The following is a 25,611-nucleotide window of genomic DNA, read 5'->3' on the forward strand; positions in this document are numbered from 1 at the left end:
TATATTGCAATCATAGAAAAATGAAATCGTTTCATAAGCGTTCAAAATTTTAATCAAGAGCAACATATTAATACGTACGTATATATGATTCGACATTTGAACATCCGTATAGAACATAAATAAGCACTTTTTTTTTCAGTCTGACGTCTTTCGACAAATTAAAAGCCAAAACAAATTCTAACGATTACTATTACTAGACAGTGACGAAAAAAGCTCAGTCATTCGCTTCAAGCAATAACGCTGACTTGAGATAATAAATAAAAAAATCGAGACGGAAAAAGAATTTCTTTTTCAAACCGCTTTTTTTTTTCATGATCTTCTGTTTTGTTTATACGCAGCACTGTTAAAATTTCCGTTCACTTACTGATTGCATCACATTGTTAACAATAAATCTCTTAGTTAAAAATCCACAAGATCCCTGACAATACAAGCAAGTAAAACCACATAGTCAAACTTAGTAGTTGAATTAACTTTTCAAATAACATCTAATTTAAGCGTTTTGATTTTAAATGTTACTTATCTAGTGCTGATAGCTATTTTTAGGTAAAATTTATGCATGATAAAAATAGCAAATGTACGTAACGGCAAACTGAAGAATCAAAGTACTCAGAAACACTTTTAAATATGTTCGGAAGCCTTCAAAGCTACACTATGACCTGTACGTAAGCGAAATTTTGAAGAGTAAATTGCAGAAAACTTTAGTTTCAATCCAATTTCGTACTTCATTCAATGTTGAAGTGCATCTACGTTGTTACTTCTTTAGTCCGCCATTGATTGTGGTTGAACGATGTCAGAGCGCATGCGCCGATGTGTCACCCTTGCGTTTAGGAGTTAGGAGGTTCGTCTTCACATTTATTAGCGTTATTCATCTTCTTCTCAATTCCTAGCTACATTGCATCCTGAGGCACCGTGTTTTCACCCCAGGGAGCCAAATAGCTTTTCAGAGGCACCCGTAGTTTTGACAGTGTATATATAACTAGAAAGTCACCCGTCAAGGTATGACGGGTGAAAATCGCTTCTACTTTTGAACGAAACCATTGCCTGTTTGGTGATATTTTGATACTTGAAATTGTAACCCTACCTCCAGTAGATGAACCCTAAACTCCAGTAGGTAGCGTTCATTGTTGACCATTCTTTCGTTTCTTCATTCCCCTGAAATGACAGTCTTACCAGTAAAACAGTTAAATTACCGGATCGAGTTCAGCCTTGTCAAAATAAAGAATTTCCCTGCATGTTAAACATTGCCAAAACATATTATCAAATTATCATGCCATAGAGCGAGTTTTATTGTGGAAACACGCGGGTTACTCGATCATCGGCTATTATTTATATGAGGATGTTTGTTAGTTTTAGTTCATGTTCTGTTTTTCTTGCATTTGATTTCAGTTAGATTTTCTTAATCTTGGCTCCTGAGAACTTGAAGTATGATACGTTTTAGTTTCGTTAAATACCATTCGACAATTAGTTTTATGTTTGCTTTTACATTTGTGAAATCTAATCAAAGATATTTTTAAGAATTTTGAGTTTAATAAGTGAAATCAGAGTGTACAGTTACAAGACAATAGAAAAAGCATATGAGTTTAAGTTACAATCACAGTAAGTCCGGATAGTAGAGGTTTTACTGCACGACATATTCAAGAATTTAACTTCATCAAGAGAGAGCAGGTCAAACAAATTCCAGGAGTGCAATTTTTTTAATCTTGGTTGTCTGTGAGCAATAGTAACCAAAATGTCTAGATTTTTCTACTCAACAATGTTTGTAATTTTTCTTTTCGAAGTTGTTTGTGCTTTTTAGCATGGAAGCGTTACTTCATTTTTTGATCTAAACTGTGAAACACACCTTGTGTCTTCGAAATGTCGTACAAGTCATAATCACCAAAAAGACAAATGGTTTTGGACCACGATAGACCTGCAGCGTCCTTTTCTTAGATTTCTCAACAAGTTGTACTGCTGAAACGCGTTTATGTTTTAAGTCGTTAGAAATCTTGATATGTGTGACACGTGCAAACAAATACGGCAAAGTAAGCATACATTTTAAATTTGACGTGTATGAGTTGTACAATTTCTAAAAGGAAATCAGAAGCAAATGTCGTTCATATAATTCTTTGTACACTTACATGACTTAGTATTCTTTAAAATGAATTCGTATGGACAATATTCCTGTGTTTTACTTCTTTATATGTATCTTGTTTAATGTAACAATCTTTTTTCTTACCTATGTGGCTATTTCTTCTTCTATTTTTGTTTTTGTTTTAAGTTTCATATTTCTTTTTCAATAACTCACTTTTCGTTCTAATATTATACCTATTAGTCACTAATTTCTGCATGAATTACTTATTGTATACATATTAGGGTTTAATTACTAATAAAAAAAAATGCATGAAAACAATATTCTCTTCAAATATTGTTTCTATACGTGAGTAGCCTGAATTAATAACATGCAAAAATTCATATAAAGCTGAAAAGTAGTACAGAAATTAAGCTCAAAACCCCAAAGAAAATTAAGCCCTGACATGTATGTGTGTATGTGCGTGTATGGAACCTTTGCTAATGGATAAGTATAGGGTTTTAAACTATTATTCCAAAAGTAATAATCCAAAAAAAAAAAAACTCTTCCGCAAGTAACTTTGTTCCTTAAACTCGAAACTATTTTCCCAAAATCTGACCCACTCTGTCAATTCACCCATAACAATTTCTTGCTCCACTAACAGCTCATAGCAGTCAGCAATTTTGTGTGTTTTTATATCTCTCCTCCGAACCCTATCCCTTATAATTTTAAGTATTGAATTTCAGTGAACCAAATTCCAAAGCACTCAAACAACTTCCTATCGCCAGGTAAACGCATTAAGGAAGGTCAGCCCGAAGAGCAAGCGAAGCAAGCGCAAGACGAAATCCGGCAGGCGCTCGCCATCTACCACAGAGAGCTCACTCTTCTGGCCACGCAGGGAGCCCACCACCCGGACGCATCCTGCCACTCGTGTCCTCTGCACCGCCGACCGGACTGTGGTATTCCTTACTGTAGGGATCAACCCCCGTGTTGCTTGCCGCACCCGCAGCAACAGGCGGCTCATGAAGTAGGTTGGAATCTTAGAAATTATATTTACCGTAATTTCTTGCGGGTTATCTGTTTAAAAAGTTATACGCTGCGGCGGATTATCCGGAGTTTTCTTCCCCTCAACGGCAAAGTATTGAGCTTCAATTTATAACAGGATTCACTAATGGAGACTGCTATTTTGCCTTTAAGGTTGTTTATTTTACGCAGTCTGAATTTCCCATTGACTCGATTCTGGCTAAGTAAAATAAGCAACTCTGCAGGGAAAAAAAGAAGCAGTCTCCATTTTCACTGATTACGGACTTTGCGCCTTTGCCTTTTACTCATTATCTGAAAATAAATTACCGTACCATAATCACGATTTTAAGAAGGAATGTATCCTTTTTAGGTTAATTTTGGTTACAGTTTTAAAATTATTTCTTCTTCACGTTTTTAATTCAGTTTCAAAAATTATGTTTTAAATCAAAATCAACTTTTTTTTTTTGCCATCGTATTATGCGCGGAATTTAAGATTTTTTTTTTAGGTCGATTTTAGGACCTGCATGTTATACACTGCCGCAGATAATAATTAAAGTGTTCCTAACAGGTCTGGATCTGCGCACCCGTAGCCCCGCAATGCAGGAGGGGCCACACAACTAAAAGGCCCTCTGTCCCAGAAACCAAAGAATATTTTTAAAATTAAATAAAAAATCAAATCTCAAATTTCAAAAGTTGAAAATATTTTCGACATTATTATAAGAACCAGGGTTAAAATTCCCACATAACTGCTCAAAACCATAAAATAATAAGAGTAATTAATAAATAAAAACAATTAAACAAATGAATTCATAATTAAGGTAAAAATATTAAAGCAGCTAAAAATAAACAACACCCCCTCTTTTAAAAAAATAGTTATTGGTGGGGGGGGGGGCAATCCAGTGTCCGGTTAGGGGGGCTGTGGATGTTTTGCAGGGGGTCCCAAAGTTTATAGATCCGGGCCTGGTTTCAATCGTGCTTCCAATGTGTACTGGAAATTTGCAGTGTCCAGTGTATTTTTACATGGTAATATTAATCTGTAACTTAATGTAATTATTGCTCTACTTACTATTCCTTACATCACAATCGATATCTTCCTTTTAGCATGGTGGTTTCTTCAGTCCCGATGCCTTGAAGGTATTGTCTCCATACTCAACAGCGTCACCCCTCATACCCTTGCCTCCTGAGGGACAACAGAATCCGAGCGGGAATACGGGAGAGGAGACGTCCCCCCTTCAAAGGATGCAATCCATCACCAATTCACTCCTGAATCAGGCAGCGGCTCCGAGTTTCAACGCGCTGCCTCAGCGACCCATGAAGGCAGTGCTGCCACCCATCACTCAGCAACAGTTTGACCATTACAATAACCTTAACACGGAAGACATCGTCAAGAGGGTAAGTTTTCAGTTTACACTACTAAAATATGTACATTTTAAAAGAGCATAAAGCAACGATTGTAAAAACGATTCAGAAACGCTCCTGGAAAATAATAGGCAGCTGATGTGCCCAATTTCAGCCAGTAACATATCTTACAAAAACCAGGAATGTTTTCCGATAAAAGTCAGTAACCTCTATGAAATTAACCTTGAAATTGAAGTGCGAAATCTCCCCTGTTAAAGCCAGTCATGTCTCTACAACATTCAAGAAAAATTAAGTAAGTTTAGTGTAATTGATTAGAACCTTCCTGATTTACCAAGAAGGATCCATAAAATTTCCGATAAAAGCCAGTAACCTTTCTGAAATATCTTAAGAAATCTACCCTATTAAAGCCAGTCGCGAACCTTCTGGAAAAATTAAATAGGTTTAATTTATTTGATTGGAACCTTCCTGATTTACCAAGAAAGCTCCAGAAATATTAGAGCAATTCCTGCCTCGCAAAGCTGTAGCTATCCAGTGACTTCCTGATTTACCAAGAAAGCTCCAGAAATATTAGAGCAATTCCTGCCTCGCAAAGCTGTAGCTATCCAGTGACTTATTTGCTCCCATTGGAAGCTTAGTCAATCCGGACGGGCCATAAGCAAACGAAAGCCGATACACTTAATAAACACGCTCCGTCAGTATTCAAACTGGTAGCAAAAAATATTTTTCACACCAGTCCAAGGTCTGCATTCGTGAGTCTTTTAGGAATTCAGGAAACTTTTTTGCGAAGATACTTGATTTTTTGGGGAAATAGGTGAAAACCTCTGAAATCAAGAAACATTCCACGGAAATAACCAGTAACGTTTCGAATTTTTTTACAATGAGTAAATGAAGCTAAATAAATGGAAGTCAGATAAATTTTGACATCCAACTAAAGTTGTCAAGCAGCTGCAGTCCGAGTTTAATCATTTCATTAGTTTAGGTATTGAAAAAACTCAACTCTATTTACCAGGTGTTAGCTATTCTGTAATAAATTTTACCGTAGGACCTCAATGCCCGAGTGGTCTAAGCGATTGCTTCACACACTTGAGGCTGTGGGTTCGACTTCCACCCTCGCTTCGGATGTACTTTTCCCTCTTTGTGATGTAAATTCTTTCATGTGTTGTTTATATGTATTATGGTTCGTGTAAGATACACACTGGCAGATGTGTCGCCTGATTTCCGAACTTGGCTGACACACTGCCGTGTGTCTAAATATATATCATCCGTAAGGCAGGCAAGACACTCAGATTGTAGTCCTCCTCAAAATAAACCAGTGCAATAAGCACCAAAAGAAAGAAAGGAATTTTACCAGATTTATATGGCATTAGGCTGCAAAACTTTACAAACTCATACCTGTTTTCGTTATTACTAATCCTTCAATGTCTAACGAAATCAGATAAAATCCAAAAAGTTGTTGATTCTTAGAATGACCAGCTCTAGTAGAGGATCCGAATATTGATCGCGCTTGGGGAGTCCCTCATAGTCAGAAATATGATCTGACAAAGTCTGATTACTTTGACTCCTGGTCTTGGTACAAAGGGCCTAGCTTTTCTTGTCTTTACTAAACGGGAAGCACGTGATATGTCCACTTCCAAAGAGAGAGACGGCTGTTTGGAAGCCTATATCATACAGAAAACAACACAGTCTGGCTACCAGTAACGAGCAGTGGTGTCGCCCACATTATTTTGTTTAGAGACTTTTTGATCGGAGATACCTCAAAATAAGTGAGAAAAATCATACCTAACCAACTGGAAGTAATAGCACTTAAATATCAATCTGGAATGTGATTCATATCTCTTACACTGTAAAAACGATTCAGAAACGTTCCTGGAAAATAATAGGCAGCTGATGTGCCCATTTTCAGCCAGTAACATATCTTGCAAAAACCAGGAAAGTTTCCCCCTTAAGCTCAGTAACCTTCTTGAAATTCTCCTGAAACTTTCACGTTTAGAGCCAGTGGTGCCTCTAGAATTCAAAGGAATCTGAGATAGGAATAACATAACAGGTCCAGAAACAGTATTTAGCCGGAATTGCAAGTCATGATTGCAAAGCTCAGTAGTCCAAAGACTTATTCGCTCCCTTTGGGAGCTTAATCAGTCAGGACGAGCCGTAATTGAATTAAAGTCGATAAACCTTATAAATACTCTCAGTTAATCTTTAAACTGGAATTTATAAATATTTTTACAACAGAGAGAAGTCTGCATTCCAGCAACTTGTAACCATTCAGGAAACTTTTTGACAATGATACTTGATATTTCCAGGAAATAGACGAAAACCATTAAAATCCTGAAATGTTACACGGAAATACTCAGTAACATGTCTGAAATTTTTTACAGTGTAACCTTTTCCCCAGAAAATTAGTTGATTTCAATGCGGACTGTGTCTTCTGTACACAGGTGAAGGAGCAACTCTCGCAATACTCCATCAGCCAGCGGCTGTTCGGGGAAAGTGTCTTGGGTCTGTCGCAGGGCTCCGTCTCCGACCTGCTGGCGCGGCCCAAGCCCTGGCACATGTTGACGCAGAAGGGCCGAGAGCCCTTCATTCGCATGAAGATGTTCCTGGAGGACGAGAACGCCGTCCATAAGCTAGTGGCCTCGCAGTACAAGATCGCCCCGGAAAGACTCATGAGGATGGGCGGATACGGGGGAGTGCCCATGCCTCCTGGTGAGTATGATCTCACTTGCTACCGTATCGCACGCTTAGATATTGCAAAATAAGAAAATATATATATTAATTTGAATTTTTGGCATCTTGAATTCAAATTATGTTCTTCGCAATCACGAGCGTGTGTGTGTATGAGTGTGCGTGTGTGTGTGTATGTATGCATGTGAGTGCGGGTTGTGTATGCAGTGCTGTGTGTGTACGCGTGCGTGTGTGTAGGTGTTCGTGTGTGTGTGTATGTCGGCATATGTGTTTGTGTCTGTGTGCAGGCACGAGTGTGTATGTGTGTGTGTGTTTGTGTAGGCGCATGTGTGTGGGTGCGTGTGTGTGTGTGTATGTATGCATGTGTGTGCGGGTTGTGTATGCAGTGCTGTGTGTGTACGCGTGCGTGTGTAGGCGTTCGTGTGTGTGTGCGTGTACACAGGCATATGTGTTTGTGTCTGTGTGCAGGCATGAGTGTGTATGTGTGTAGGAGTGTGTGTTTGTGTATGTGTGTGTAGGATATGGACGCAACCTGGAGACGGTTTTCGCAAGAGGAGCAGCATCGTGAAGAGCCGGTCGACGATGGTGCTGGCAGAGGGTGCTGGCGGGAAAATAAAATGATAGGAATTCAAAACAGTCAAATGAAAACAATAAGCAATCGTGATTGCTCAAAAAACTATGAGTTCAATAAGTCTTGATGCACTTTTATCATGAAAGCAGTTGAACCATAATAGGTGGCTCTCCGTAAATGATGTCACACTTTTTCTTCAACATTTTTGGTCTCCTCCCCCTTTGGCCCACTCCCTGTTCCCCTTGTCACAAACCACTCTCAACGCGTGATATCATTTGTGCACAGCCCCTAAGGGCTATGAAGGAGTAGTGTCCATTTCTCCTGTTTAGTGTAATAGTATTTGTTACCCAATCAAATGGTTCGATAATTTAAAAAAATATATGACTTCAACAAGTCTCTAAACTCTTGAAGCACATTTATAACAAAAGCAGTTCAGACACTCATAATAAGTACTAGTAAAGAGTGATGCCAAGGCCTCCTGGTTGTTATAATATCATTTGCTACCCTATCGAATGGTCTGATAATGCATAAATAAATAAATAAACCTATAAGTTCAATAAGTCTGAATTCTAGATGTACTTTTATCACAAAAGCAGCTCAATCTCTCACAATAACTGCTAGTAATTGGAAGTACCCATGACTCCTGGTTACTATAACATCACTTGCTGCCCTATTAAACGGTTTCATAATGCAAAAATGAATGAATAAATAAATAAATAAATAAAAATAGTATGAGTTAAATAAGTCTGAATTCCCGATGTACCTTTATCAAAAAATGAGCTGAATCACTCCTAATAAGCATTAGTAACGGGTAGTGCCCATACCTTCTGGTTACCATAGAATCATTTGCTACCCTATTGAATGATTTGATAGTTCGAAAAAAAAGAAAAGAAAAGAAAACACTATGAGTTTAATAAGTCTCTGAACATTTGATGCCTATCACAAAATTAGGAATCGCTCATAATAACTCATAATAAGGACTAGTAAGGGGCAGTTCCTATACCTTCCTGTTAGTGTAATATCATTTGCTACTGAGATATCTGAATAATTTTATAATGCAAAGAAAACCCATTAAGTTCAATAAGTCTCTGAACTCTTGATGAACTTTTATTACATAAGCATGAATCGCTCATAATAAGGGTTAGTACTTGAGTAATAGTCTTCACAACGCTGCCAAATTAGTTTTGCCCCATCAATAGATGAAATAGGGTATCGGCACCAGTAGCACCATGCTTAAGACATCGCTCACCGGTTAACTCAATTTTCTGAGCCTTTTAATGTATTTACACTTTTTAAACTATTTTTCTTTCATGCAACTACATCTCATCTAACGCTTGGCTGCTTCTGGATCCTCTGAATTAGTTAATTCTATTTTTATTTGCTCAATTTCGGGAAAAAAGTCCAATCCCCAGTAACAGACACTGAAAAATCTGATGATACCCAGTAACAGATAGGTTGAGGAAAGGATGAGTAATAGACAAAATTCTCTTTTTCTCTTCAAAATGTGCAAACGTTCTTTATTTATAGAACTAAAGCCTTATTAAATTTAAATGAACATGGAACCAGCTGACATCGTGGTAGCTGTTCATAACCATCCACCACTGCCTTGAAAGCACCAACTGGCTCATAAAATTCACCCTGATAACACTAGATGGCTGCTCCGTATTCATGGGCCACAGCAACATCAGTTTTACCCGCCTAAAATTCTTATTATTTAAATCCAAAATTATAACTGTCTGTTAATGGACCCTTGTCCGTTACTCGTACCGTTACCCTAATCCTTCAATGCCTATTTTATTCTGCTAAAGAACAATCATTTATGTTTTTCTTGTGTTTTTTTTCCACGGTAGGTGCTACCAGGTACAGTCCTATCACCTCTACTGAACCCAGTTACCCCAATCATCGACAAGCTCCTGTGGTCAAGCCATCCCACCCGTCTTCGCCTCAGCCCCCTTCATCAGGTTGTTCAGAACCAGGGAGCCCTTCTGCCCCCCTAACAGCCCACAGCCCTTCTGGGCCCTGTGCCGCCCTCCCCTCCAGTGGAAATCTGAAAGGGGCTGCTCCTGGTGTGGGCCGTAGGGGCAGCAGATGTCTCGCCCCCTATGTCCAGCCCTCCGTGTACGAGATGGCTGCCATCACTACTGACCTTGACACACAGATTATCACAGCTCGGATAAAAGAGACCCTTACCGTCCATAATATTGGACAAAAGGTAAGTTTTAATCGCACAAGTTTTTGTAGTCCCAATAATTTTTAAAAAGCCTACACTGTAAAAACGATTCAGAAACGTTCCTGGAAAATAATGGGCAGCTGATGTGCCCAATTTCTGCCAGTAAGATACCTTACAAAAACCAAGAACGTTTTCCGTTAAAATTCAGTAACATTCCTGAAATTATCCTAGAAGCCTCTTGAAAAAAATCAGAAATCTTCCCGTTTGAAGCCAATCGTGTTTCTGGAGCTTTAGAGAAATTTAGGTAGGTATAATATAACAGCTTGGCAACTTCCTGATTTATTCAGAAAGTTCCATAAGCAGTATTGCAACCATGGCCAAAGTCAAGCCATAATTGCAAGCAAGTATCGAAAATCGTACTCGCCGCGCAATTCTTCCAAAGCAACTTCGTCCATACCTATTTGCTCCCTTTGAGAGCTTAAGCAGCATGGACGGGCTGTAATTGAGCTGAAGCCGATACACTTTATAAATACGCTCAGTTAATCTTTGAGCTGGGAGCTAAAAACATTTTTCACAACAGTGAGAAATCTGCATTTTTGCAATTTGTAGCAATTCAGGAAACTTTTTGACAATGATACTAGATATTTCCAGGAAGTGAATAAAAACCATTGAAATCCTGAAACGTTACACGGAAATACTCAGTAACATTTCGGAATTTTTTTATAGTGTACCTAGCACCTTAAAGAATTGGGCACACCCAGTACACAACTTTAAAACTTAGGACGATGATTCGAACCTATATTGCGCTTGCTTTTCATCGTTTGTTATAATTCTTACTTTGAATTTGAGAGTAAAAATGAGGCAGCATAAATAAAAGTACAAATTAAATCTATGCTTATTTATTTATTGATTCTATTTTATTTATTTATTTATTTACTTATTTTTCGATTAAAAACTTTAATTCTGAGAAAAAGAGTATTCCTAATGGTTACCGTAAAGAATTAACAATATCGAAAATTAATTTTTAAAATAAAATAATGATGAAACTTTGCTTTTCGGAGGAACAGCATCAATATTATGAACTAAATGAGGAGATTCGAATTTAATTTGTAAATTATAAATACAAATCACACGTTACATCAATGCTACCAGAAGTTAAAGGGGGGAACCTGGGGAGACGTCTCCCCCCCCCCCGGAAGTATATGTTTTTCTAATATAAAAATAATGTAAAAGTAATGTATAATGGTTTCAAACCACCCAATTCGTAAAAAAAAAAGAAACAACTGGATGGAATTCCTTTTGTTATCTTCCTCCTCAGAAAAGAAGAATTTAAGTCATGAAGTAACAACTATTTATCTAGAAAGTTTTCCTCATAGGAACATTATCAAGTTAAATAAATATCAGTTGGTTAAACACAGACACCAGTGGTTTGATCAAATCAGCTCGAACTAATGCGTGAGTCCACAATGCCTCCCTCAAAACCGCAACTTTGACGTGACTTTTAATGTGTTCAGCAGGATTTCGCGTGATTTGCCTTGTTGCTTTTTTTTTTTCTTTTTCTTTATGAGTAGCCAACAGGGCCGATCCTAGCAGGTGTGCAGAGTGTGCACCGCACAAGGGCGGCCAAAGCAAGGGGCGGCCGCAGGCCGCATCATATAGTTCTTTTAATCAAGCAAAATTTCTCAAGAATTTCTCACAAGATAACATAATAAGTCGAATAAATGTGCTGAATTTTAAATGTTCAATTATGAAAGTAAGTGCCAATTTTCCAACAGCATAGCATATTAAGAAAAATGGAATGTTTAGAGCACATTGTGTTGCTCCATTGTCCATTATCCATTAATATCAAATCTTAACACACATGCTTCATTTGGTTGCAAAATTTGTGACAGAACTGGTAATCAGGCATGGATACAGGGGAGAGGCAATGATGAAAATCCCCCCCCCCCCCGAAGAATGAAAAAGGGTGCCTTCTAAAGGCCACTAATGCTTCACCCAGCCTCCCAAGTTTTTATTGACCCTAAAAAATAAAGACATATTTTGTATATAAAAAAAACTATACTGATAGAGTACTCTCGCAAGTATTTCAAACAACAAATTCTGTGTTCAGTAGCCGTGGATGCGTGGGGACTGAAGAGACAATGGAAAATTGCGACTTTCCTGAGAGTCAAACATATATAATCAACGAACTAAAATTTTTAATTTTCCCCCTTTACAGCAATTTTTTCCAATTAAAATCACGAATGAAGTGCCCGGTTTCAGATCAGGTAGGAGGACAGGGCCTTTGCCCCGGGTTACAAATTTTAAGAGTAGCTCCAAGACGAAGATCCAAAAGGATGCCTTGACTAGACTAAAGAAGGCTTCAAACTGCGTTTTTAGGACTTTAATTTCGGAAAATTTCGCTGGTTGAACCACCGATTTTAAGGATTCAATTAAGTCTTTTATTCACCCTTTCTTCTTTAATGTAATCAAACATAGCCTAAAAATGATGGCTACAAAATGTCTTTTCTGGAGACAGCCCTCCCTAACGTCATCAAAAATTGCTCAATGGCACTTTTCGAATTTTTTTTCGAAATGTTTGCGGTAGAGGGCCCTGAAATCCATTCCCTAACATTACTACCAAAGATAATCTGAATTAGCGTCTCTCGAGAGGCCCCCAATCCCACCCCCTCTCGCTTAACGTATTCAAAAACAAATTAAAACTGTTCAGTTTAACTGTTCAGTTAAAACTGCGTTTTTCAATCAGCAGTTTCGAAGAACTTTGAGGGAAATACCCCGGATCCCCCTTTTCTACAACGCAATCACCATAGCTCAAATTTTCGTTTTTAGATGGTTCCGTGGAGCCACCAAACCTTTCCTGCCAAAACTAGCCTGAAATTGACATCAGTTTCAAAAAACAATTTTTGAGGGCACACTGAACCCCCGCCCGCTCTTTGTCCCATCGTTATCAAACAATGCCTAAAATATGATTTTGGGACTTCCATTTCCAAAAAATTCCGGATGGCTTACGTAAATTTTCACGGCGCTAGGGCATCCGGCTAATTGTATTTTTCAGATATTAATATCGAAAAATATTGAGAAAGATCCGCTGAAACTTTCCGGTTTCCTTAACGTCACTAAAGCTAAAGATAGCACACAATTGTGCTTTTTAGAGCCCCAAAATCCTTCCTTCACAAAAATAACCTAAAATTGATTTCTATTCCGAAAAATATTTCAGTTCGGAATATTTTCCCGTTTCCCCTATCGTGTCCAAATCTAGCTAAAAATGTGTTTTTGAAAAAATAGTGCCGATAAATTACCGGAGGAAAGATGCCAAACCCCCTAACGTCACCAAAGACAGCCTAAATTTGAGTTTTAAACTTCAATTTCGAAAACTTTCGATAGGAGACGAGCAAATCTTCCTCCCTCCATCAATTTCAACAAGGATAACCCGAAATTGCGTGTTTAAACTACTGTTTCAGAAAATTTTCGGGAAGAGCGTCGATTCTTCCTAAACTAAGGTCACAAAAAATAGCTGCAATTTGACATCAATTTTGAAAGAATTTCAGGAAGTCCAACATTACTTTCCCATCAAGTCTCGAAAAATTTCCAAAAATAGCAGTTTTTGACGTCAATATTGAAAATTTCTTCATGGACCTTGAATGTTCCCGACTCTTTTTTCCTTGCAACCAAACGCAACCGAAAATTAATTACAGCTCTTTTTCATACTTCAATTTCGAATATTTTCTGGTTTCCATCCCCCCCCCCCCCTCTTCCTCTGATGTCACCAAAGACAGACTATAAAATGCGTTTTTACGACTAGTAAATTTCGGTACCTATTACTTTCTTCAAAGATATAAATTGTACCTAAGGAGTTTCTAACTTTTTACATAAATGCATCCTTCTGTTTTTTTTTTTTTTTTAAATTAGAACTTGATACAGAAATTTGAAGAAATATTTATATAGGTGTTAAATATTAGTCAAAACATGCAAATTGCTCTTCAGGGGCGGCACATTAGGTCTTTGCACACGGGCGGCCGACACCCTAGGATCGGCCCTGGTAGCCAAAGGTTAGTACTCATCTCTTTGGTATGAGCGTGGTTATTCATCATACACCGCAAGATATATTTAGTATGTATTATTCCTGAAATGTTCAAAATTGCTACTAAAAATCAGACACTAAGGAAATTCCGAAACGATGCAGATTATTTTCCGGGCAGCCCTCCGGTGTATCTCGGGTTTAACCAGTTACCTGTAAAAAACAAATATTTTTGCGTATATATGCAAGTACAGAGTGTCCGGAAATAGGCTGACTGTTTTCAAAAATTTATAACAGGAAAATTGTTCATGATAAAAAAAATAATAATAATTCTTGCAGAAAATTCATGAAGTGGGCCGTAAGTTTTGTCCCCCAGAGTTCCAAATTTTAGTTCAAGAATTTTCGAATCGATGGCGCTTCAGATCGTAAGACTGTAAATCAAAGAAAGAGAAAATTACATTATAGTTTCTCGGAAATTGCTTTTAGCAAACAAAACTACACAGCAATATTTCCAAAATGTCTACCGCCGGCTGCAACCACATGTCGCAATCGGAGGAAAAATCGGTTTAATGTCAATCCTCCTTTTTCGACTTAAAAGCTTACTATATGCAGCGACATCTATTGAAAAAATTTTGAACTAAAATTTGGAACTCTGGGGGGGGGGGGAGGGGGGGTTACGGCCCACCACGTGAGTTTTTTACAGGAATTTATTTTTATCGTTTACTGTTTTCCTGTTAATACATTTTTGAAATCAGTCAGTATCCCTGAACAAACATGGAAAATTTACCTATTATTGTTGTGATTTCTTTTTTTAATCTCCTCAAAATATGTACCCCTGAAATTCAAGAAAGCCTGCTTTGCTCTTTCTTCCATCAAATTTATAAAGCTCTGGAATCTTGGACACTTCTTCATTTAAAACTTTACTCCTCTAAGTAAAAACCCCTTATGCACCCAAAGTAGGATAACTTTGAACCAGTTTACAAATTCATTTTGAATGGATTTGATAATTTTAATCCTTAACTTTGTACCAATATAGCATATTTTAGGAGGAATATTTTCTTCCGAATGGGTGACTGTTATATCTCAAGAAATAACGAACAGAATAAAATACGAAAAATGGTCCATAGTCACCCTAAGAAGGCGCAGATGTTGATTCAATTTCGCAGCAGAAGGGGTTTTATTTTAAATCTTCTCTCTTTCTCTCTCTCTCTCTCTCTTTTTTTTTTTTTTTTTTTTTTTTTTTTTTTTTTTTGAGGCAGTGAGAAGCAAAAGGGCAAAGGGATGTAAGTGGACATTTTCAAGTTTTGAGTAAATGGTTAAACCCGTCCGGATAAGGGGCGGATAACGTCCTAGGTAGGCTTTCATGGATTTTTTTTTCTAAATCATGCTGTACAGTAGCACCTTCCAGCGCTATTAGTGCTATCTTTTGCCCCCCCCCCCCCACAACAAACAGGAAGTTCCCCTACTATTTGTGCTGGTTCTCTCCAAGTTTTTAATTTTGCCACTTACATCCCTTTTGCTTCTCACTGCTGCATTTGTGACTGATATTTCTCAAGAAGTAATGCAAGGATTCAGACAATATTTATGTCTTAAAGGGAGATCTGCTGATCCATTTTTAGCATTAATCACCTCAAAGGGATAGCAAAACAGAATACCCTTCCTCGTTTAATATGATTGATACATCTCAAGAAATAATGAAGACTTCAGTCAAAAATATGGTATGTAGATGAACTGAAGGGAAACAGACACTATTTCCGTTCTAAGTTAATTTTTAAAATCGCTTGCGCGAGTTGAAATCATTTTAAATGGATTTAATAATTTTATTCCTTAATTTGGATAAGTATATCATACTTCAGGACAAGGGCGCCCATATAAGGCAGCGAGGAGGGGCTCAAGCCCCCCCCCCCTCAAAAATTAGAACTTTCTTGCTTTTAGTACTTTTTTCTTTGCAAAAATGTAAAAGCATTTCCTCTCCATCCGTTAATGAATAATTTATAAAAAATGTCAAACTTTAATAACTCTAATTTGTACTGAAATCGGTGTCGATGGGGAAAATATCCTGCTACACCGTAGGGAAAATATCTGACCCCCCCCCCTTAAAATTTTGCATGTGGTCGCCCATGCTTCAGGAGTTTTCTTCCGTTTGACACCAACAAAAACTATTACGCTATTACGCTATGATTAATTTATTCAATTAATAAGTGATAAGCAGTTGTTTGAAGTTCATGTCCGGTATACCGGACGCCACGTCTGAAAGGGTTAAAATAAAGAAATTGTGGCTCAAAGTGTTACCTTAAATCTTTTTGCCTAAACATGAAATCAAAACAATGTTTCATAATATATTCTTTCTCGTCTGCAGTTATTCGGAGAGGCTGTTCTGGGACTGTCCCAAGGGTCAGTGAGTGAGCTCCTGTCCAAACCAAAACCTTGGCACATGCTGAGCATCAAAGGACGGGAGCCTTTCATAAGGATGCAGCTGTGGCTCAACGATCCGACGAACGTTGAGAAGCTTCAAGCCATCAAGACAGAAAGGCGAGAAGGTGAGAAATTGCTATTGGAAATCTAATAATACACTGTAAAAACGATTCAGAAACGTTCCTCGAAAATAAAGGGCAGCTGATATGCTTAATTTCTGCCAGTAACATGTCTTTCAAAAACCAGGAACGTTATCCGCTAAAAGTCAGTAATCTTTCTGAAACAATCCTTAAATATCTTTCAAGTTAGTACAGAAGTATCTCCGGTTAAAGTCAATCAAGTTTCTGGAACCTTCAGAGAAGTTTTTTTTTTTTAATATTAATTACACCGAAAAATAATTCATTCTCTAAATACCACAATACACTGTAAAAACGATTCAGAAACGTTCCTGGGGAATAATGGGCAGCTGATGTGCCCAAATTCTGCCAGTGACATATCTTGCAAAAAACAGGAACGTTTTCCGCTGATACTCAGTAACCTTCCAGAAATTATTTCGGAAATCTCTTTAAAAATTCAGAAATCTCCCTAGCCTGTCGCATCTGTGGAACTTTAGAAGGTTTAATACAATATCTGCGTCCCTTCCTGGTATATGAAGAAAGTTCCATAAGCAATATTGCAAACATGGCCAAAGCTAAGCCAGAATCGCAAGCAAATATCGAGAATTTTACGTGCCCCTAACTCTTGCAAAGTAGCTTAGTCCATACTTAGTCACTCTCTCTGGGAGCTTAATCAGCATGGACGGGCCGTAAGCAACCTAAGGCCGATTCACTTTATAAATACGCAAAGTTAATCTTTAAACTGCGAGCTAAAAATATTTTTTACACCAGTGAGAAGTGTGCATTCGTGCAACTTGTAGCAATTCAGGAAACTTTTTGACAATGATAGTTGATTTTTTCCAGGAAGTGGATAAAAACCATTGAAATCCCGACACGTTACACGGAAATACTCAGGAACGTTTCGGAATTTTTTTACAGTGTACTACATAAATATAGCCTGTGTAAACATCTTCTAAAATTCTAGTTAAATCCAATCCTAGCATGTTATTACCTGTGCAGAAAGAAGCTTTTACGAACCAAATCTCATCCCAAGAGATATTGTGGTAGGGCTGGAGACATTTCATGCGATTGTAAGTTGCACGGAAATAAATTTATTTACTTAACAACACAAAAACCACATTAGACTTAGTTTTGGAAGTCTTCGCGAGAACCTCTCCAGAAGCTTTATTTTAAGCCAAATCGCCATTCCTATAGTGATTCAATATCTATATATGTAAGAAAATTCCTGAATTAAATCCCACATTCCGACAACTCGAGTGACTTTTCATGTTTTTACAAATCGCACTGAAAAGTAAAAAATAAGTTCGGAAGAGAGTTATGCCGACTAATAACATTTAAGCCTTGGTTTGGATTCGAACCGCGGCCAGAGGTAGAAGAACCGCCTATGGCACTTGACGTCGGTGTATTTGTGGAAGGTCGGTTCTAAGGTGTACTTAGGAAAGACGTAGCGTGGTTTTGATTATTTTGCAACGATCACTATTGTCGCAAATGTAGCCAATTTAGAGAAACAAGAGCAAGAATGGAACCTCACCAGGAGAAAAAGTTGGCAACCCTGAGGCATAGGGAGAGGGTGGGAGAGGTCATCATGATCAGCCAAAGAAGAGAGCATGGAGTCTGCTCGTTTTTATTTATGATATGTGCTTAAAAATTTATATTTTTACATTTATTGTCAAAACTTATGTAATGAATGAACTGTGTGTGAATATTATCGTCATGATGCTCGTGAAAATAAGGCTCTATCTGTACTTTTGACTCAGGCACTCATCATGCTAGAGGCTTTATACATGTGTGAGATAATAGACAAATAAATATTTAAAAATGTGTGTACTAATACCGAATATTCATTCTTACAGCGAACAAGCGTCGTCGGAATGCCATTGATTCAGATGGTCCGTCGCCTCTGCTACCTTGCGGAGACCAGCAACAATATCCAATGGACCCCATGTTTCTCTACCCACCTTCGGCAAAGAAACCCCGAATCCTCTTCTCTGAGGAACAGAAGGAAGCACTGAAACTTGCTTACAACTTGGATCCCTACCCGAGCACGGCGGTGATGGAATTCCTCTCTTCGGAGCTAGGTCTGTCCATTCGCACCATCACCAACTGGTTCCACAACCACCGGATGAGGCTGAAGCAACAGAATCAGGAGCCGGAACCTCCACCTCAGTACCCGAATCCTGAATCTTCAACCACTTCGTTCGATCCCATACGCTTCAGGCTGTTACTCGGGCAGAGATTGGCAGAGATGTGCAAGAGCCAACAGACAGGCCAGTTGCTTCCTTATTTCTCAGAAACCCAGAGGTCGATGGGTCATCTACCGGAGCTGCCAGGATTACCACAGGCAATTGGGAAGTTGGACTCCGAAAACACGTTAGACCTTAGCATGTCAAGTCAACAGTACCCTCAAAAAGACGTCAAGAGAGAAGACGAAATTGATCGTAAATCAGTAGAATCAATTTCGATTCGAACACCATCTTCCACTTCTTCCTCTCAGATAGCCCATTCTGCAGCTGTGGACTTAACACCAGTTCCTGAAAAAACTTCAGCCACTTCTTTTGACAACAGGAATCCTTCTCCAGAGTTTACAAATTCCAACACAATCAAATCTTCGTTAGACCTCAGTTTTTCTACGTTGCAAAGATTGGCTGCTCAAGAATTTTCATCAACCAGTACGAGTACCGGATCTTGTGCAGAAGATTCATCCAGAAATACAACGACAGATATCGAAAACTTATTCCGGGAGTCTACTACTAGATTAGACAATACAATTCGTAAATTCAATTCAAACAATTTGACAGATTCACCGGTTGACTTAAGAGAGGAAAAGCGCATGAATATTGCTACATCAAGCGGCATGAGCGGTAGTAATAGGCGTAAAGCTGCTGCACCTCAGTGGGTAGATCCTGGATTGGACCTCTCAGCAGATAGTGACATATGTGGATTTGATGACGACGACGATGATGACGATAACGAACCGATTTTGCAAGCAACTTCCGCATCCGGCAGCCAAGTGATCAATGGTGTTTGCGTCCGACAAACGGATTTTTCATCTCACGCTGGAAAAGCAACTAATGGAGTGAAATTAGAACAAACTGAACTGAATTTTAGTTGCGCAACCAATAAAGATGAGGAGAAATCCCGGTTTGAGAGGGAACAGAATATTAGACGACTCGAAAGAGCCCTTGCAGATAACGAAGAAGGTTGGGATGACATCAGTGATGATGACGATTTGTGTGCCAGAACATAACGTTAAGCGAACTTCTGACGCAAACTTTCAAACATTATTTGCTCTGAAACAGCAAACTTGGTGGCTGCTGTAAAACGTTGCCAATGAAACATGTTTCGAATGTTACAGGTCATTACTCGAATCTGTTGAAATGAGAGCCAATGCAACTTTTAATAGATTAGTCTGTTGAATAATTAAACGTTTCATGACGTGTAATAAACAAACTACTCGTTTCAAACCGATGAAACATTGCAAGAATACAAGTATGGACTTTTTCTTTAAAGTCATGTTAAAAATCGATGGGAAATTATCAGAACCTAAGAGGAAACCAATTTATTGGAATCAAGTCAGTTTCCAATTTAAAAAAGAGATTTTCCGCGGTTCTTGTGAATGTACGGATTTAATTAATGGTTCTTCAAAAGACCAATGTGCTCAATTCAAACGAACAAGTTCTTTTTTTGTTCCATGAAACTTTCAAACGCTCCCAAAACCTTGGGGCACAATGTACTTAGTGTAAATACACTCATACTTTCTTGATCTTGTGCTTAAGTTATCAACTTCTGAAGACAATTAAGTTTGTTATTCCATTCCCTTGTGAGACCCGAACTGCGGCACTAGCTGTGATAACCGTCGAGCCTTTTCTATCCTGATCCAAATTTCACGATACCAAATTCACTGCACCAGCAAAGGAAGGCGCAATAATGAACAGAATTCATCGTGCAGCTGCTGAACTGTGCGCCAGGTTTTAAGCTAGTACATAACTTTCTTGGCCATGTCACTGAGTGCAAGCGAAATTGACTTACTGAATGGCTGCATCATTTTATTGTTGCTAGAGCATTAAGAGGATGTGTATTGTTTTGAGTCGAGGTATCAATTCCGAAACTTCGCATGTGTTTACAATCTTTACTTCTCATTCAGAGCTTAAACTAAGCATTAAGGGATCGCAGTACCTTTCAAACATTTTTTTTTTAAATTTAAGTAAATTTTATATTTTTTTGAAACCATAACATGCATACTTATTTCGTAATCAATAATTTATTTTCAAAATTAAAAAATATTGCCTACTTTTTTTAAAAATTCAAAAAATTGAGGAAAATTTCAATTTTTTAAAATTCCTAAGTTTTTTTTTATTTTTGCACTTATTTTAAAAAAGTTTTCTGCTAAACGATCACTATAATCATCTCTAAAAAATATGTGCATTCATTTGCTTATGAGTTTATTAGAACATTTTCTGTGATTAATTATGTAAAAAATCAAAGTTTTTTTTTTTTTTTTAAAGAAATTGGTTTTTAAAGGTTTAACATGCTCTAAACATTTGAGTAGCTTATAAAATGTTTATCCAATGCACAGTTTTATCAAAAGTGTTATCCCAATTGCAAAAAGTATTACTTTAAAGCTGTATCTTTAATAGAAAAAATCCTTAGGGATTGTAATGACATGAAAACACAAAAAAAAAGCAATTTCAAATTTTTCTTTTGCATAAGAACACATAGCGAGCATGACCTAAAACCACGCATAACTTTTTTAATATTTGAACTAAAGCAGTGAAACTTTACCCCTGTGTTCAGAATAATTTTTAGTTTTGAAATAAACAATAAAAAATTTTGCTGCATAAATAATTCTCAAAATTATTTTTAGCTTTTTTTTCCCCTTTATTTAGATGTAACGCATATAGATTGCAATCAAATATAACAACTCTAATGTAGTGTGACTTAATACGTTTCGCGTTAAAAAAAAAGCAGTAAACTCATTTTAAACTATGTTTTGTTTCTCTCATACAGATTTACTTTTAGTAAGAGGGTGTACTTTTTTATGAAAAGCAAATCTGTCTTTCATCAAAAAAGGGCTCTTTCAAAGAGATATACCAAGATAATTTCTTCCTCTATCAAACAAGTTACATTTTCGTCAAAAAAAAAAAAACTATGTTATTCTATAGCTAAACTTAATACATTTTTTGCAAATATTTTCTTGCTTTTATTTCATTTTATTTTATTTAGTTTATCTAACAAATTTGTTTAATTGAGTAACTAATTTATTTATTTTGAAATGGTTAGCTCCATTAAATTTGTTAATGATTGGTTAGAGCTCTTTTTTTTATCTTTAAACTTTAAAGCATTGATAAATTAATCATAATCCATGAAAAAAAAATATATTTAGTTGTTCAATGTACCATCTTTCCCAGAGGTCTTTTTACTTTAAACAACAAAAAGAAGAGATAATTTTCTTGTACTGTCGTATTCCATGGGGGTGAAAAGTAATGAAGATGTCAATTAATCCAGCACCTCTTTTGAATAGGGAAGTTTTCGATTCTTCAATGACGTCAAATGGCACAGGAAGTGACGTCATGCGCTCTTCATCTGCGGGAGAAGCCGAAGGACGTGCAGTTGGCTTCGAAGACGAAACGTAAAGCTTACGTCCTCGCATTTATCCTCGCGTTTCTGGAACATTAAACCTCTCATCCACTCGGAAATATTCGAATACCATCATTGATGTTACTTGAGGAATATTGTTAGATTTTGCTTTAACGAATCCGGCCTCCATAGTGTGTTCAAAAGGATTATTGAATTTCTAAAAAATAAAAGTATCAGCGCGCTCAAAATGCCCATAGCGAAATCAAGGGATCTTCGGCGGAAGGCTGCCCATTAGTGCCCTGTGACGTAAGCTCGTAACGTTTCAGAAGAGCGCACTTTTGCGCGTGGATTTTTAAAAATTCATTAAAACTCTATCACGGTGTTTTATAATTCGGCGATGGTGATTTTTTTTACTTTTGAGGGTCAATTAACAATATCCAATAGTAAAAATATGACCATTTAATAGGTTGCAACTTCCCTATTCTTTTCTTTTAATGAGTTTCCTATTTTTACGTACTTTCTTTTCATTGTGCAGAAAAGATGAAATAATATTTTCTTGTAGTTACTTGGTTGTTGCTCCTGAATGATAATAAAAATAAATAAACAGTTGAGTACATTACTTATTTTAAATCTTCTATCTCGACTCTGGACAATAATTCGTCCTTAAATGCTCATCTTAATTCATTGAAAACTGATGTAGATAAGTATGAACAATCTATGTGTTTGTTATTTACTTCTATTTATTGTCTGCAAAGATATTTAGTGCAATACGAAGAAAAGGAACTGTAGATGGGTGAACCGCTAGCGTACGAATGTAAAGTACTTCATTTCGTCCTTATTTTTTTTCCAATGCTTATGTTTTGTAAACTACAGTAGAATATGTATACTTTTTATTTAAGCAAAGTTTTTACAGATCAGATATTAAAACAAAGGGAAATGTTTTAGTAATAATCCCCATTTTTTTTGTGTAAGATGAAATGTTGATCGCAACGACTAAAAGATGTAAATTATTTATTTATTTTTTTCTTTTTGATTGTACATAAAAATAACTTGAAGTGATATACTATTTCGGTCTGTAAAGACACTAAACTAATTAATATACATATTATTAAATATATTTTAAAACTGTCATACATGTAATGATTAGCCATAGACATGTTTTGGATCTACCAAATAAATAATGATAAACCTTAATTCAGTTTTTAATTAGTTAAGCTTTAAATAACCAGAAGAAAGGTCATTTTACTACTTTTGGGAATGTCTTAAAACTATTCTCAATTTTTATGAAAATATTATCTGCTCTGTAAAAACGTAAACTTTTCACTTTTTTTTTTATTTTCCCTTTTAGAAAATGAACAATCAAATAGGAATAAAAGCAAATTGCACTCTTTGTGTAATAGAAAAATTTTATAAAATTATGCAAAAGTTACATCTTTAAAAATAATAAAATTGTTTCCTTCACTTCGTTGTTTTCATTTGAGTTTTCACATTTTACATTCAATTGCAGCACTATTTCTGAAAGTATTGAAATTAAACTTGAAATTTTCAGGAAATATACTTGGAAAGAATCCGGTATAACTTTGAGATGTTCTAACTGAAGATATCCAATCAGATTACAAAACTATGTTGTGTATTTTATTTCGTTTTGAGTGCATAGTTTGAAACTAAAAACTGATGCAATGCTTAGCTAAAATGTGTAATTGTATAACTTTCTTATGGACGAATGAACGTCAGTGGTATTGCTTTTAAAGTAACAAGCTGTTTTTCAACACAAATTCATAAGTTACCTTCGAACCAAGCCGAATTGTTTTTAGAAAGAAGTTATATTGCATCACATCAAGATTGCTCTCCGCTTCCTCAATTATTTTGAAAGCCATTAACGATACACTGTAAAAACGATTCAGAAACGTTCCTGGAAAACAATGGGCAGCTGATGTGCCCAATTTCTATCAGTAACATATTTTGCAAAAACCAGGAACGTTTTCCGCTAATATTCAGTAACCTTCCTGAAATTATCTCGGAAACCTCCTTAAAAATTCAGAAATCTTCCCGTTTGAAGCCAGCTGTGTCTCTGGAACTGTAGAGTAAACTTTAAAAGGTATAGGATAATTGCTTGGCCCCTTCCCGATTCATTAAGAAAGTTCCATAAGCAGTATTGCAAACATGGCCAAGGCTACACCAGAATTGCAAGCAGATATCGAGAATTTTTCACGCCTGCAACTCTTGCAAAGCAGCGTAGTCCATGCTTATTCGCTCCCTTTGGGAGCTTCATCAGCATGGACGGGCCGTAAGTACCTTGAAGCCGATTCACTTTATAAATACGCAAAGTTAAGCTTTAAACTGGGAACTAAAAATATTTTTTTACACCAGTAAGAAGTGTGCATTCGTGCAACTTGTAGCAATTCAGGAAACTTTTTGACAGTGATACTTGATATTTCCAAGAAGTGGATAAAAACCATTGAAATCCCGACACGTTACACGGAAATACTTAGTAAAGTTTCGGATTTTTTTTTACAGTGTAGTCATTCACAGTAACATGGAGCCATGCTGATGAACTCTGTGCCACTTCAATTTTTTTTAGTATACAGGCGTCCCTCGTATACCACGGTACTTGTACAACACGGTTTCGATATTACACGGTACGAAACTTGAATTTAAAACCTCATGGTTTTGACGTAACGCGAAAATTATGTTTAAAAGAGCTGATGTGTGTCTCACATTACTTCCTTTTACTCCAATTTAATGTCATTTTCCCATTATTGGTAATTTTAATGTGATTCAATAGTTTACTCTCTAAATATCACCAACAGTGGCCAAATTAAAACCAGATTTTAAAAAAGAAATCGCCAAATTTGTCGCAAAGTTGGCGACAAAACTTGGTGACCAAAAACACTGGCGATATATCGTGAAGTGTCTGCCAAATTTTAACATCACTTGAATTTACATCGAAATTAACAATGATTTCCCCCCAAAAAGGGGCAAAAGATCCCCTTAGAAACACTCGAAAACAACCAAAAGGGGAGATACACAACTAGACCCCACTAGGAGTCTACGTACCAAATTTCAAATTTCTAGGACATATCCTTCTTGAGTTATGCGACATACATACGTACATACACACATACGCACATACACACATACGCACATACACACATACGTACATACAGACGTCACGAGAAAATTCGTTGTAACTAACTCGGGAATCATCAAAATGGATATTTCGCGTGTCTATACGTTCTTAGGCCCTCATCCACGTGTGGTCGAGTCGAAAAAAAAAATTCAACATTCTTTCGGGGGTGAGCAAAATGGAAATGAAGGTCGATTTTTGAGTGAAAATTTTTTCGCGAATACAACACTTCCTTTTTTTGTAAAAGGAAGTAAAAAGATGAAATTTCATTTTTCTTTAATAAATTCTGTTAATATTTGACAATAACTCTGATACGTTTTACTTTGTTTTTATGAAACTTGGTTTTGATTAACATAGAACGCATCCCTTGATTCGCATTATTTCTAAATCTCGTATAACACAATTTCGATATAGCACGAAACACGGTTTCGATACAACACGATACATATTGACATGATTTTTGCTATGTACATGATTCATTAGTGCATAAAATAAGTTAAAAAATT

General features: G+C 36.8%; 1 protein-coding gene across 1 annotated transcript in view; it reads left to right on the plus strand.

Moving 5' to 3' along the window:
* The window catches only part of LOC129228698 (homeobox protein cut-like), a 165,552-nt gene extending 145,904 nt beyond the window's left edge, over positions 1–19,648 (plus strand). The window contains exons 9-15 of the mRNA XM_054863381.1: positions 2,836–3,074; positions 4,172–4,462; positions 6,865–7,116; positions 7,682–7,709; positions 9,659–9,894; positions 16,230–16,410; positions 18,255–19,648. Of these exons, the coding sequence (XP_054719356.1) occupies positions 2,836–3,074; positions 4,172–4,462; positions 6,865–7,116; positions 7,682–7,709; positions 9,659–9,894; positions 16,230–16,410; positions 18,255–19,648 (2,621 nt within the window). The remainder of the gene's footprint in view (positions 1–2,835; positions 3,075–4,171; positions 4,463–6,864; positions 7,117–7,681; positions 7,710–9,658; positions 9,895–16,229; positions 16,411–18,254) is intronic.
* Positions 19,649–25,611: the final 5,963 nt, after the last annotated feature.

Source organism: Uloborus diversus, chromosome 8, assembly GCF_026930045.1.
Source record: "Uloborus diversus isolate 005 chromosome 8, Udiv.v.3.1, whole genome shotgun sequence".
Classification (NCBI taxonomy): domain Eukaryota; kingdom Metazoa; phylum Arthropoda; class Arachnida; order Araneae; family Uloboridae; genus Uloborus; species Uloborus diversus.